The sequence below is a fragment of the Pseudophryne corroboree genome, chromosome 12 (genome assembly GCF_028390025.1).
Source record: "Pseudophryne corroboree isolate aPseCor3 chromosome 12, aPseCor3.hap2, whole genome shotgun sequence".
NCBI classification, from domain to species: Eukaryota; Metazoa; Chordata; class Amphibia; order Anura; family Myobatrachidae; genus Pseudophryne; species Pseudophryne corroboree.
Genome location: NC_086455.1, coordinates 119,808,698 through 119,824,236, shown reverse-complemented (window position 1 = coordinate 119,824,236; position 15,539 = coordinate 119,808,698). Strand labels below are relative to the sequence as shown.

The window sequence follows — 15,539 nt, the reverse complement described above, 5'->3', positions numbered from 1 at the left end:
TCTCCACTGCGCTTGAGTCAGGTGCATTCCCCCTCCTTTGCCTATATCGTAGGCAGATGTATAGGCTTGAATGGCCTTTTGCTGCTCCTCCATCCTCTGAAGCATATAGAGGGTTGAATTCCACCTCGTTACCACCTCTTGCTTCAGATGATGGCAGGGCAGGTTCAGGAGTGTTTGCTGGTGCTCCAGTCTTCGGCACGCAGTGGCTGAATGCCGAAAGTGGCCCGCAGTTCTTCGGGCCACCGACAGCATCTCTTGCACGCCACTGTCGTTTTTTAAATAATTCTGCACCACCAAATTCAATGTATGTGCAAAACATGGGACGTGCTGGAATTTGCCCAGATGTAATGCACGCACAATATTGGTGGCGTTGTCCGATGTCACAAATCCCCAGGACAGTCCAATTGGGGTAAGCCATTCTACGATGATGTTCCTCAGTTTCCGTAAGAGGTTGTCATCTGTGTGCCTCTTATGGAAAGCGGTGATACAAAGCGTAGCCTGCCTAGGAACGAGTTGGCGTTTGCGAGATGCTGCTACTGGTGCCGCCGCTGCTGTTCTTGCTGCGGGAGGCAATACATCTACCCAGTGGGCTGTCACAGTCATATAGTCCTGAGTCTGCCCTGCTCCACTTGTCCACATGTCCGTGGTTAAGTGGACATTGGGCACAACTGCATTTTTTAGGACACTGGTGACTCTTTTTCTGACGTCTGTGTACATTTTCGGTATCGCCTGCCTAGAGAAATGGAACCTAGATGGTATTTGGTACCGGGGACACAGTACCTCAATCATTTCTCTAGTTGCCTGTGAATTAACGGTGGATACCGGACACATGTTTCTCACCACCCAGGCTGACAAGACCTGAGTTATCCGCTTTGCAGCAGGATGACTGCTGTGATATTTCATCTTCCTCGCAAAGGACTGTTGGACAGTCAATTGCTTACTGGAAGTAGTACAAGTGGTCTTCCGACTTCCCCTCTTGGATGACGATCGACTCCCAGCAGCAACAAAAGCAGAGCCAGCAGCAGTAGGCGTTACACTCAAGGATGCATCGGAGGAATCCCAGGCAGGAGAGGACTCGTCAGACTTGTCAGTGACATGGCCTGCAGGACTATTGGCTTTCCAGTGTAAGGTGGAAATTGACACTGAGGGAGTTGGTGGTGTGGTTTGCAGGAGCTTGGTTACAAGAGGAAGGGATTTAGTGGTCAGTAGACTGCTTCCGCTGTCATCCAAAGTTTTTGAACTTGTCACTGACTTCTGATGAATGCGGTCCAGGTGACGTATAAGGTAGGATGTTCCTAGGTGGTTAACGTCCTTACCCCTACTTATTACAGCTTGACAAAGGCAACACAAGGCTTGACACCTGTTGTCCGCATTTGTGTTGAAATAATTCCACACCGAAGAAGTGATTTTTTTTGTATTTTGACCAGGCATGTCAATGGCCATATTCGTCCCACGGACAACAGGTGTCTCCCCGGGTGCCTGACTTAAACAAACCACCTCACATCAGAATCCTCCTTGTCAATTTCCTCCCCAGTGCCAGCAACACCCATATCCTCATCCTGGTGTACTTCAACAGTGACATCTTCAATTTGACTATCAGGAACTGGACTGTGGGTGCTCCTTCCAGCACTTGCAGGGGGCGTGCAAATGGTGGAAGGCGCAAGCTCTTCCCGTCCAGTGTTGGGAAGGTCAGGCATCGCAACCGACACAATTGGACTCTCCTTGGGGATTTGTGATTTAGAAGAACGCACAGTTCTTTGCTGTGCTTTTGCCAGCTTTAGTCTTTTCATTTTTCTAGCGAGAGGATGAGTGCTTCCATCCTCATGTGAATCTGAACCACTAGCCATGAACATAGGCCAGGGCCTCAGTCGTTCCTTGCCACTCCATGTCGTAAATGGCATATTGGCAAGTTTACGCTTCTCATCAGACGCTTTCAATTTAGATTTTTGGGTCATTTTACTGAACTTTTGTTTTTTGGATTTTACATGCTCTCTACTATGACATTGGGCATCGGCCTTGGCAGACGACGTTGATGGCATTTCATCGTCTCGGCCATGACTAGTGGCAGCAGCTTCAGCACGAGGTGGAAGTGGATCTTGATCTTTCCCTATTTTAACCTCCACATTTTTGTTCTCCATTTTTTAATGTGTGGAATTATATGCCAGTATCAATAGCAATGGCCTACTACTATATATACTGCGCACAACTGAAATGCACCACAGGTATGGATGGATAGTATACTTGACGACACAGAGGTAGGTCGAGCAGTGGCCTACCGTACCGTACTGCTATATATACTGGTGGTCACTGTCAGCAAACTGCAAAACTAAAATGCACTACAGGTATAGAATCTAGATGGATAGTATAGTTGACGACACAGAGGTAGGTAGAGCAGTGGCCTTCCGTACCGTACTGCTATATATACTGGTGGTCACTGTCAGCAAACTGCAAAACTAAAATGCACCACAGGTATAGAATCTAGATGGATAGTATACTTGACGACACAGAGGTAGGTAGAGCAGTGGCCTTCCGTACCGTACTGCTATATATACTGGTGGTCACTGTCGGCAAACTGCAAAACTAAAATGCACCACAGGTATAGAATCTAGATGGATAGTATACTTGACGACACAGAGGTAGGTAGAGCAGTGGCCTTCCGTACCGTACTGCTATATATACTGGTGGTCACTGTCAGCAAACTGCAAAACTAAAATGCACCACAGGTATAGAATCTAGATGGATAGTATACTTGATGACACAGAGGTAGGTAGAGCAGTGGCCTTCCGTACCGTACTGCTATATATACTGGTGGTCACTGTCAGCAAACTGCAAAACTAAAATGCACCACAAGTATAGAATCTAGATGGATAGTATACTTGACGACACAGAGGTAGGTAGAGCAGTGGCCTTCCGTACCGTACTGCTACATATACTGGTGGTCACTGTCAGCAAACTGCAAAACTAAAATGCACCACAGGTATAGAATCTAGATGGATAGAATACTTGACGACACAGAGGTAGGTAGAGCAGTGGCCTTCCGTACCGTACTGCTATATATACTGGTGGTCACTGTCAGCAAACTGCAAAACTAAAATGCACCACAGGTATAGAATCTAGATGGATAGTATACTTGACGACACAGAGGTAGGTAGAGCAGTGGCCTTCCGTACCGTACTGCTATATATACTGGTGGTCACTGTCAGCAAACTGCAAAACTAAAATGCACCACAGGTATAGAATCTAGATGGATAGTATACTTGATGACACAGAGGTAGGTAGAGCAGTGGCCTTCCGTACCGTACTGCTATATATACTGGTGGTCACTGTCAGCAAACTGCAAAACTAAAATGCACCACAGGTATAGAATCTAGATGGATAGTATACTTGACGACACAGAGGTAGGTAGAGCAGTGGCCTTCCGTACCGTACTGCTATATATACTGGTGGTCACTGTCAGCAAACTGCAAAACTAAAATGCACCACAGGTATAGAATCTAGATGGATAGTATACTTGACGACACAGAGGTAGGTAGAGCAGTGGCCTTCCGTACCGTACTGCTACATATACTGGTGGTCACTGTCAGCAAACTGCAAAACTAAAATGCACCACAGGTATAGAATCTAGATGGATAGTATACTTGACGACACAGAGGTAGGTAGAGCAGTGGCCTTCCGTACCGTACTGCTATATATACTGGTGGTCACTGTCAGCAAACTGCAAAACTAAAATGCACCACAGGTATAGAATCTAGATGGATAGTATACTTGACGACACAGAGGTAGGTAGAGCAGTGGCCTTCCGTACTGTACTGCTATATATACTGGTGGTCACTGTCAGCAAAACTCTGCACTGTACTCCTCCTATATAATACTGCTGGTCCCCAGTCCCCAAAATAAAGCAGTGTGAGCACAGATATATGCAGCACACTGAGCACAGATATGGAGCGTTTTTCAGGCAGAGAACGGATAAAACTGGTGGTCACTGATCAGCAAAACTCTGCACTGTACTCCTCCTATATAATACAGCTGCTCCCCAGTCCCCACAATTAAGCAATAAGCACAAATATTTGCAGCAACATTAATAAACGGAGAGGACGCCAGCCACGTCCTCTCCCTAACATTTCCAATGAACGAGTGAAAATGGCGGCGACACGCGGCTCCTTATATAGAATACGAATCTCGCGAGAATCCGACCGCGGGATGATGACGTTCGGGCGCGCTCGGGTTAACCGAGCCATACGGGAGAATCCGAGTATGCCTCGGACCCGTGTAAAATGGGTGAAGTTCGGGGGGGTTTGGTTTCCGAGGAACCGAACCCACTCATCACTACTAAAAACGAGTTTTATGGTAAGAACTTACCTTTGTTAAAACTCTTTCTGCGAGGTACACTGGGCTCCACAAGGATTGGACAATGGGGGTGTAGAGTAGGATCTTGATCCGAGGCACCAACAGGCTCAAAGCTTTGACTGTTCCCAGAATGCACAGCGCCGCCTCCTATATCACCCCGCCTCCCAGCACAGGAGCTCAGTTTTTAGTTAACCAGCCCAATGCAGTAGCAGGAAAAGAGACGACAACAGTTAGTAGCCACATACCCCACACTCTCACGACAAGAGAAGTGTCAACGGCTAATGCCATACCAACCCAAAGAAGCTAAGGGAGGGTGCCTTGTGGATCCCAGTGTACCTCGCAGAAAGAGTTTTAACAAAGGTAAGTTCTTACCATAAAACTCGTTTTCTTCTGCGGGGTACACTGGGCTCCACAAGGATTGGACAATGGGGATATCCTAAAGCAGTTCCTTATGGGAGGGGACGCACTGTAGCGGGCACAAGAACCCGGCGTCCAAAGGAAGCATCCTGGGAAGCGGCAGTATCGAAGGCATAGAACCTTATGAACGTGTTCCCGGAAGACCACGTAGCCGCCTTGCACAATTGTTCAAGGGTCGCACCACGTTGGGCCGCCCAAGAAGGTCCAACAGACCGAGTAGAATGGGCCTTAATGTGAACAGGAGCAGAGAGACCAGCCTTCACATAAGCATGTGCAATCACCATTCTAATCCATCTGGCCAGGGTCTGCTTGTGAGCAGGCCAGCCACGTTTGTGAAATCCAAACAAAACAAAGAGAGAATCAGATTTTCGGATAGAAGCAGTTCTCTTCACATAGATACGGAGAGCCCGTACCACATCCAAAGACCGCTCTTTGGGAGACAAATCAGGAGAGACAAAGGCCGGAACCACAATCTCCTGATTAAGGTGAAACGAAGAAACCACCTTAGGTAAATATCCGGGTCGAGTCCTAAGAACCGCCCGATCACGGTGAAAAATCAGATATGGGGAACTACAAGACAAGGCACCCAGATCCGACACTCTTCTAGCAGAGGCAATAGCCAGCAAGAACACCACCTTAAGGGAAAGCCACTTAAGGTCAGCTGAGCCAAGGGGTTCAAACGGAGGCTCCTTCAACGCCTCCAAAACCACCGACAAGTCCCAAGGAGCCACAGGCGGGACATAGGGAGGTTGGATAAGCAACACACCCTGAGTGAAAGTATGAACATCAGGCAAAGTCGCAATTTTTCTCTGAAACCACACCGACAAGGCAGAAATATGAAATTTTAGGGAGGCCAGACGCAGGCCCAAATTTAGGCCTTGCTGCAGAAAAGCCAAAAGCTTGGCTGTACTTGGAAGCGTCATAATTGTTAGATGCGCACCAAACAAAGTAGGAATGCCAGACCCTATGGTAAATCCGAGCAGAAGCCGGTTTCTGGGCCCGCAACATAGTTTTAATGACCTCTTCAGAAAAACCCTTAGCCCTCAAGATGGAAGCTTCAAGAGCCACGTCGTCAAAGACAGCCGGGCTAGGTCCTGGTAGACACAGGGGCCCTGAACGAGGAGGTCTGGGCGTTGTGGAAGTAGAATTGGACGCTCTGACGATAGGCCCTGAAGGTCTGAGAACCAGTGCTGTCTGGGCCACGCCGGAGCTTTGAGAAGCAGATTTCCTTTTTCTTGCTTGAACTTCCGAATTACCCTGGGCATGAGTGACACCGGACGGAACACATACGGCAGCCGAAACCTCCACGTGCATCTATGAATGTTGCTTAAGGATCCCTTGTCCTTGCTCCGAAGACCGGAACCTTGTGATTGTGTCGAGACACCATCAGATCCACGTCTGGAAGACCCCACTTTTCAACGAGGAGTTGAAACACTTCTGGATGGAGGCCCCACTTGCCGGCGTGCACGTCCTGACGACTGAGAAAGTCCGCTTCCCAATTCAGGACTCCCGGAAACGAATATTGCCGATATGGCCGGTAGATGGCGTTCTGCCCAAACGTAGAATCCGTGAGACTTCCTCCATTGCCAAACGGCTTCGAGTGCCGCCTTGATGATTTATGTAAGCCACTGTGGTGGCGTTGTCTGACTGTACTTGAACAGGACGGTTCTGAATTAAATGCTGGGCCAGGTTCAACGCATTGAAGACCTCCTGCAATTCCAGAATGTTGATCGAGAGCAGAGATTCCTCCTTGGTCCACCGACCCTGAAGGGAGTGTGGACCAGCACCACGCCCCAACCCCTTAGACTGGCATCTCTCATCAACAGGACCCAGTTGGATATCCAGGAGGGACGACCCCTGCACAATTGTTGGTCCCGGAGCCACCAGTGTAGCGACAGACGGACTTCCGGAGTCAAGAAGATAATTTGAGATCTGATCCGGTGAGGCAGGCCGTCCCACTTGGCTAGAATCAGCCTCTGGAGGGGGCAAGAATGGAATTGAGCATACTCCACCATGTCGAATGCTGATACCATTAGGCCCAGCACCTGCATTGCCGAATGTATCGACACTTGCGGACGAGAAAGGGAGCAACGAATCCTGTCCTGAAGTTTCAGGACTTTCTCCTGAGACAAGAACAACCTCTGGTTGTGAGTGTCCAACAACGCTGCCAGGTGCACCATGCTCTGAGCAGGGACCAGGGAGGATTTCTTCCAGTTGATGAGCCACCCGCGGGCTTGTAGAAACCGGACCGTCATATCCAGATGACGCAGGAGAAGATCTGGGGAATTTGCCAGGATTAACAAGTCGTCCAGATACGGCAGTATCCTGACCCCTTGACGGCGGAGTACCACCGTCATCACCGCCATAACTTTGGTGAAGACTCGCGGAGCCGTTGTTAAACCAAAAGATAACGCCCGAAACTGGTAATGTAGGTTGCCAATAGCGACCCTCAGGTATTGTTGATGTGACACTGCTATAGGAATATGCAGGTAAGCATCCTGTATGTCCAGGGAGACCATGTAGTCCCCAGGTTCCAAGGCCTGAACTATAGAGCGAAGGGTTTCCATATGGAACTTGGAAACCTTCACAAACCTGTTCAATGCCTTGAGGTTGAGAATGGGCCGGGAGGGCCCATTCGGTTTCGGGACTAGAAACAGCGGAGAATAGTACCCCCGGCCCTCTGAACAAGAGGCACCTGTACTACGACTCCTGTATCCAGGAGGGTCTGTACCACCGAGTGTAGAGTTTTTGCCTTTGTCTGGTCCAAACGGACGTCTGTCTGGCAAAATCGATGAGGGGGTCGGTATTTGAAGGCTGTGGCGTAACCTCGAGTGACGACTTCCCATACCCAGGCATCTGAAGTGGTCTTCAACCATTCCTGGGTATACCCTAGAAGCCGGCCCCCCACCCTGGGATCCCCCAGGGGGAGGCCCGCCCCGTCATGCGGCAGGCTTATCGGTCTTGGCAGCTGGCTGACGGGCAGCCCAGGCTCTTTTGGGCTTCGGCTTACCAGGTTTGGAAGTGCGGGCCTGCTTATGGTACGCCTGACCTTTTGCTTTACCTGAAGGACGAAAGGGGCGAAAGGACGTACCTTTAGCCTTCGACACAGAAGGAGCGGTATTAGGCAGACAGGCAGTTTTGGCAGTAGCCAAGTCAGCCACAATCTTATTTAAGTCCTCCCCAAACAGAATATCTCCCTTGAAAGGGAGTACCTCCAGGGTTTTTCTAGAGTCCAGATCCACAGACCAGGATCTTAGCCACAATATCCGGCGAGCCAGGACTGACGTAGTAGAGGCCTTGGCTGCTAGGATACCGGCATCAGAAGCCACCTCTTTAATATATCAAGAAGCTGTGACAATATATGACAAGCATTGTCTAGCATGGTCAGAAGAGATTTCAGCTTCTAACTCCAAGGCCCATGCTTCAATAGCCTCTGCAGCCCATGTAGCTGCAATAGTGGGCCTTTGTGCAGCACCCGTGAGGGTGTAAATCGCTTTCAGACAACCCTCCACACGTTTATCCGTAGGCTCTTTTAGAGACGTGACGGTAGTGACAGGTAGAGCTGAGGAAACTACCATCCTAGCCACATGTGAGTCCACTGGAGGAGGCGTTTCCCAATTTTTAGACAGCTCTGGCATGAGGGGATAGCGAGCCAGCATCTTCTTTTGAGGCACAAACTTCGTACCCGGGTTTTGCCAGGGTTCCTGACGTATATCCACTAGGTGGTCAGAGTGAGGTAAAACTTGCTTAACCACCTTCTGACGCTTGAACCTATCTGGTTTCTTAGGAGGGACGGTTGGCTCTGGATCATCCGTAATCTGCAGAATTAACTTAATAGCCTCCAAAAGATCAGGAACATCCACATGTGAACTACCCTCCCCATCAGCCGTATCTGAGTCAGAACCTGTGGGGTCAGTGTAAGTGCCGTCTTCATCAGACGAGGTGTCAGTGACAGCAGTGGATTGTGAGGAGATAAGCGCTCGCTTAGAGGACCTCTTGGACTTAGGCGAGCGTTGGTCAGACTTTTTAGTAGTCAAGGACTGGTTCAACTTCTTTCATTGAGCAGATAAATCATCCACCCACTGCGGGTTAGCTGCAGGGTCCACATACGGTTGTACCGGCTTTGAGGGTCCCATAGGGGGAGTTAGTTTATGAACTAGCGTATGCAGAAGCGTGGAAAAAGCGGTCCACTGTGGGTCAGTGTGTGCCTCCGTTGCCACAGTCCCACTGGGGGGCGAGGAGCCCCCAGAATCAGAGCCCACAGCTGCTATATTCTCCTCATATGGCCCCGTGGCGTCAGCAACACTGGCAGTGTGTTCAGCCCCAGAAACGTTACCCTCAGAAGTAGCAGACATGATATAACTTGCAGTATGAGGTTAACACAGTACAATTATCAGCAGCACTACATCTCTAAACCCAAACCCCTGCGCAGTGTAGTCAGCACCAGCAGAGATAAAGGAGAGATATGGTGACTAAATCACAGAGAAAAATACGTAATACAGTATATCTTTGTGAAAATCCTATATTAAATAACACCTGACGCACCAAGCCCCCTCAGGTTATAGAATATAGGGATAGCAAGTTGAGTGAAAGACACGAGATGGACACCACTCAGCTATCAATGCACACACAAATAGTCACAGTTTGTACAATGCAGAGGTTATTACAGACAATAATACTGCACTGGACTAGCTTACACAGCTATATAACAATAGATATAACACTACACAGTAAGAAACTGGATGTATATCACAGGGTAATTGTACTATAAACCCCTGACTAAATGCACTCTTTCTTAACTATCACTGTCTAAAAAGGCAGGTAGAATACTTAAGTGTCATGTAAAGGCACAGCGCTGACAACCAGGCGGCTTTACATAGGAGGATTTGCCCAAGCAGTCCCAGGAACAGTGAGCTGAGGGATAATGGCGCTGCGGACACTGACAGGGAGTGAAGGAGAGACAGATATGCAGCTCCAGGGCGGGAACACTTGCTGGAAATGGCACCCTGGGGCTGGGGGAGGGGCTTCAGGTCTAAGCCTTATCCCCTCTGCTGGCAAAACCACCGGGTACTGTGGGCGATATAAGAATTGGTTTAGAGAGAAAACCTGACCTGCGCCCATGCCCTGGTGATCTAGTGGGATCGCCTGTACTGCCACAGTGTCCACCGCCAGCGCGCGCGGACCGCCTCCCACTGACCGCGCGGCCCGCCTCCCACTGACCGCGCCGGATCACGATAAAGATCGGGTCCCGCAAGCGGGACCCACTTACCACCTCCCGAAGCGCGGCCACGCAATCCTGGAGAGCCCCAGCCGTATGTGTCTAACGTGAAGAAAACCGGAGCCTCCGCTGTAGGTACCCGGCAACCAGGACTCGGGAGTGTACAGCGCCGCTGGGGAGAGCTGGAGCTGCAGCAGTGAATGTCACAAGACATGTACATTGTACAACCGCTGCTGCCCTTGAAGTCTTCACTTTTTACCTCATAAAAAGCTTTTCTTAGGGCTGCTTGGAACAGCCCCTCTGTTAAGTGCCTGCTTACTGCAGCACCAACTTAAAAAACTGAGCTCCTGTGCTGGGAGGCGGGGTTATATAGGAGGCGGCGCTGTGCATTCTGGGAACAGTCAAAGCTTTGAGCCTGTTGGTGCCTCGGATCAAGATCCTACTCTACACCCCCATTGTCCAATCCTTGTGGAGCCCAGTGTACCCCGCAGCAGAAATTGAGTTAATCAAAGACCCTATTTCTTTCCATAAAAGAAATAGTTTTGGGCAACCCCACTAAATATGTAAAAACGTTCCTTCCGATGTGTTGCATCTCCAACATAAGGGAGAAAGTACAGGATGCATTTTGTTAAGGCGAGTGGGAACATACAGTAATACCATCTATAAAAAGCTTATACGCATTTTCCTTCGCTCATACACAGATAGAACTCGACGCTAAATTCGAGTAAATATCAGACCATTCACCATTATCTAGTATTTCTCCTAAGTCTGATTCCCACGCTCTTTCGTGAGGTTCTCTGTCCGTCTGTGAGGGGAGCAAAAGAGATGCATATATAGTGGAAATAAGCCCTTTAGTCGAGTCCTTGTGTAGGGCAAGCTCTTCTAAAGTAGTAAGGGATCTATGATTAAGTTGCGATAATAGCGTAGATTAAAAGTATCGTATTTGCAAATATTGGTTCATAGGGGGTAATTCTGAGTTGATCGCAGCAGGAATTTTGTTAGCAGTTGGGCAAAACCATGTGCACTGCAGGGGTGGCAGATATAACATGTGCAGAGAGAGTTAGATTTGGGTGGGGTGTGTTCAATCTGCAATCTAAATTGCAGTGTAAAAATAAAGCAGCCAGTATTTACCCTGCACAGAAACAAAATAACCCACCCAATACTAACTCTCTCTGCACATGTTATATCTGCCTCCCCGGCAGTGCACATGGTTTTGCCCAACTGCTAACAAAATTCCTGCTGCGATCAACTCTGAATTACCCCCATAGAGTTTATTTTATTTCCAAATCACATTTTTATTTTTTTTGTTAAATTAAAAGTATGTAATAATTAAATATTAATTAACTGCCATTGGACTAGTAGGTTTTTTTTAAGTATGATATAACATTGTCACATACAATATAATATAACATCCAGTACACAGGGCCGGTGCAAGGTCTCTCTGAACCCTAGGCAAAACTTCAGCCTAGCGCCCCCTAACCTGCAACCCCCCCACCTCCCACAGGGGAGATGCAGGTGGCCACTTGGTGGGCTGGGGGGAATTAAAATGATAAAGTATATTATAAACAAAGTCACATAATTTTATGACTTTGTTCACAATATACTTTCCCTTTAAAAGTCCTTGAGTGTCGTCTATTATTTAGATACTGTTTAATACTGTATATGGGGTCTGGTGGGGATAATTAATTGGGGATGGCTATGGGATGCCGCCAGTCAGAATACTGGCAGTGGCATCCCGACCACCATAATACCAAGATTTTGAATGAAGTTACTTAACCTTACCCCTTACCCTATCCATCCTTCCCGCAAGCCTAACCATAACCCTCCCCGGCATTCTAACATTCAGGATGCTGTCTGCCGGGATTCTGGCGTTGGCTTTCTGACAGGTTTTGGGATTCTTGCACCAGTAATCTGAACACCAGCAGCCTGTCCGCCGGGATGCCAAGTACATAGTCATACATATATATGCACAGACAGACATATATTTGTATGCTTCTTACTGTGTTCCATCCCCTCATCTGTAAGTTCATTACTGACCTGTATACAGAGACAGTCTTCAATTTTTAGCTACATGAATTCAGTGGCGCCCTCCAGTGGCCGGCGCCCCTAGGCAGCCGCCTAAAGCTGCCTAATGGTAGAGCTGGCCCTGCCAGTACAGTATAATAGAATTTGATGAGGCACTCATTAAGAACACATAATACCATGCTATGGGAAGTGGTCGATAATGTTGTGCCTCACCCCTAAATCTGTCCCTTATACCTTCACTATTGCCAAATACAATATCTCCATAGACACCTTGAGTAGAGGTGATGTTTGTGATGGACAGTGAATCACAGCTCACCTGCATTCTAGCATTACTATATTCACTATTGTATGTACATTTAACAGTGACGCATTTAATAAGATGTTTCCTCACTCTCAGGAGTAATTTAAAAATTCCAATGAAGCTAAGCCTACCAGTATTTTAGGAGAAAACTGAAAATATGATATGACATACTGTAGTGTTAGTCGTGTGCACTCCATGAGGTGATTTCAGTCTTTCACCAGGAGTCTCAGATTTTTCAGGCAACATTTCCAAAGACGGGAAAGTGGATGTGCACCATGAAATTTTCTAGTAGTGGTTTGTAGTTGATCCTTAATCTGTATCTAGGATCCTAATCTCAATTAGTGTTGAATTTGTCACAGTCAGCATTGTATATTACGCTACTACATTTGTTCAGAACTCGCATCACTCAGTTTAACAAGTTACAGCCCACAATATGACTCTACGTAGTTTCCAGAGAATTGAGTGCAGGTTGAGATAGATACCTGGCTTCCAGCAAAGTGTTAAACCAGCTGCACAGATGCTTATAGTAAAGCTTCACCTAGCAAACAGTGCTAGGTGATTGTTCCATGTACCTTCTCAGCAAATCCCTGACAAACCCTCTGTTAGGGGTATATTTACTAAAATGTATGTTTATAGAAGTGGAGATGTTGCCTATAGTAACCAATCAGATTCTACTTATATAGCACCATCTAGAAGACTGATTGGTTACTATGAGTAACATCTCCACTTCTATAAACCTGTGCTTGCGTAAATATACCCCCAAGTGACTACAATTTTTAAACTATGCCGTGACAATTCTTCAGCCTGTCCCACTCTATGATTAACCTGTACCGACCTGGTCTGTCTTCTAACTGTGTTCTGCTTAGCCCTTTTGCTTGTTTCTTTGCAAAAGAACTGTCTGACTCCTTGGTTACATAAAAAAACGTCAGTGCATTCAACCAATATCTGATTCCTGAGTCTGACTCACATTTGCTACTAACCAGCCTGCTATTACTGCTAAACTGCCTATCAATCACAGATTATTGTTACTAACCATGGAGATTGGAAACTGCAAGACAGGTGAGCAATACTTAGAGTCATATACAAGGATAAGGTTGCTTACTGCACATTGCCATGCATTACAAAATGGAGTTCTATTATGAAATTTGTAACTTACCAATACTGAATGTGACAGATCTGCAATCTACAATCTGAATTGAACAGGTAGGATTTATGAATTTATTTTCCTATTGAGTTGCATTTGACAAATGAATCTTCGTGCATAAGTACTGTATGATGCACATCGGAGGGAGGGACACAATGCGATGGTGGCACAGAGCTTCTGCAGACACACACAGCACCCACACACTGGGTCTTACTAATACTGGGACGGGACCCAACAGATCTCTTTGCACATGCTCACCTCACATAACACCAAGTCTTGTGAGTGGATGCTCCTTTATCTTCGGCTTGCTGCATCCCGCCATTTACCTTTTCCCCCAAGGACCCTATTACATGCAGCTACTACACAATCACATGAGTTGACAGACAACTGGTTTGTGCTATTACTATTTACTATAACTGACCACATCAACAAATGATACGTGGATGTGCAGGCTGCAGGTGCTGGAGACTGATAACATAAAGCTGCCCTGACCTCACTTAAATGCAACATAAAATCAGACATAAGTTCTTTTTGAATGACCATTTGTATTATATGGCTATACACTTTCCTGGTACGTCAGGAGGTCTTGCTACCCCGATGTGAGCCATGCCCATATCTAGCTTATATCATTTAGCTACATACTGCCCCACCGGGTGTAGTAGGGTATGCCGGCAGCCGGGCTCCCGGCGACCAGTATACCGGCGCCGGAATCCCGACCGCCGGCAAACCGACAGCTGGGCAAGCGCAAATGAGCCCCTTGCGGGCTCGCTGCGGGCACAGTGGCGCACTACGTGCGCCACGCTATCTATTCTCCCTCCAGGGGAGTCGTGGACCCCCAAGAGGGAGAAAAGATGTCGGTATGCCGGTGGTTGGGATTCCGGCATCGGTATGCTGGACGTCGGGAGCCTGTCCGCCGGCAAAAAGAAGACCACCCGCCCCACCTGTGTGTCTGTGGCAAATCAGCTATCAGAAATAGGAGTTAACCGCTAGTTCCACCGGATGCATATTGGTTATAATTTATGCTAAAAAAAGGCTCTTTTACGGCAGGAATATGTAGTTACACCTATGTGTTTGCTCATGAAAACACATTCACTACTAAGTTTTGATAAAGCTTAAAAAAGTCTCTAATACAGAAGGTACAATGGGGGTAATTCCAAGTTGATCGCAGCAGCATATTTTTTAACAGTTGGGCAAAACCATGTGCACTGCAGGGGGGGCAGATATAACATGTGCAGAGAGAGTTAGATTTGGGGGGGTTATTTGGTTTCTGTGCAGGGTAAATACTGGCTGCTTTATTTTTACACTGCAAATTAGATTGCAGGTTGAACTCACCGCACCCAAATCTATCTCTCTCTGCACATGTTATATCTGCCCCCCCTGCAGTGCACATGGTTTTGCCCAACTGCTAAAAAAATTCCTGCTGCGATCAACTTGAATACTCCATCTTTTGTGTGAAAAACCTGCTAAAACACACACACAAAAACATAATATAGCAAGGAATGAAGAAAGCACGGAACGGCTCCAGAGAATTAATGGGCACGCGCAGAACTATTTTGTGCATTTTCCGTTTTGTAAATGGTCACATTTTATTGATCGAGTCTCTACTCACGTGTAGACTTTGGTATATGGTACTCTCCAAATCTGTACACCTCTTAGTGCGCCTTCTTTTGCGACAATCACGGAAATGTTGGTGTTGCGGTATGCATTGTTACACTGTGCCTGTGTTGGACCATGAGACCCACTGGCACCACAAGTAGAAAACCAGAACGTATCTTCTTCCTCTTCTATGAAGACAATGAACCAAACATGCAACAATTGTAATAATACTATGTACAGTAAGACAAGATGGGTTGGGGATGGAATCCCGGTGGCCGGAATCCCGGAGTTCAGTACACCGACACCGGGATCCAGTCCGTCAGAATGCCGGCAGTGGGGTGAGTGCTAGAAAGAACACCCATGAGTGGGAATAACCCTGGCGCAGCTGTCGGCATTTGCGGCGGTCGGGATCCTGGCGTCGGTTTTCTGACTGCTTGGATCCTGACCGCATATATATTAACTACATCCCAACAAGATATCATTGTAATGCA

At 47.5% G+C, this 15,539-nt stretch overlaps 1 protein-coding gene across 1 annotated transcript in view; it reads right to left on the bottom strand.

Annotated features, from left to right (window-relative positions):
• LTK (leukocyte receptor tyrosine kinase) overlaps window positions 1-15,539 on the bottom strand; it is a 307,777-nt gene that overhangs the window by 186,176 nt on the left and 106,062 nt on the right. The window contains exon 9 of the mRNA XM_063947926.1: window positions 15,062-15,236. Within this exon, the coding sequence (XP_063803996.1) occupies window positions 15,062-15,236 (175 nt within the window). The remainder of the gene's footprint in view (window positions 1-15,061; window positions 15,237-15,539) is intronic.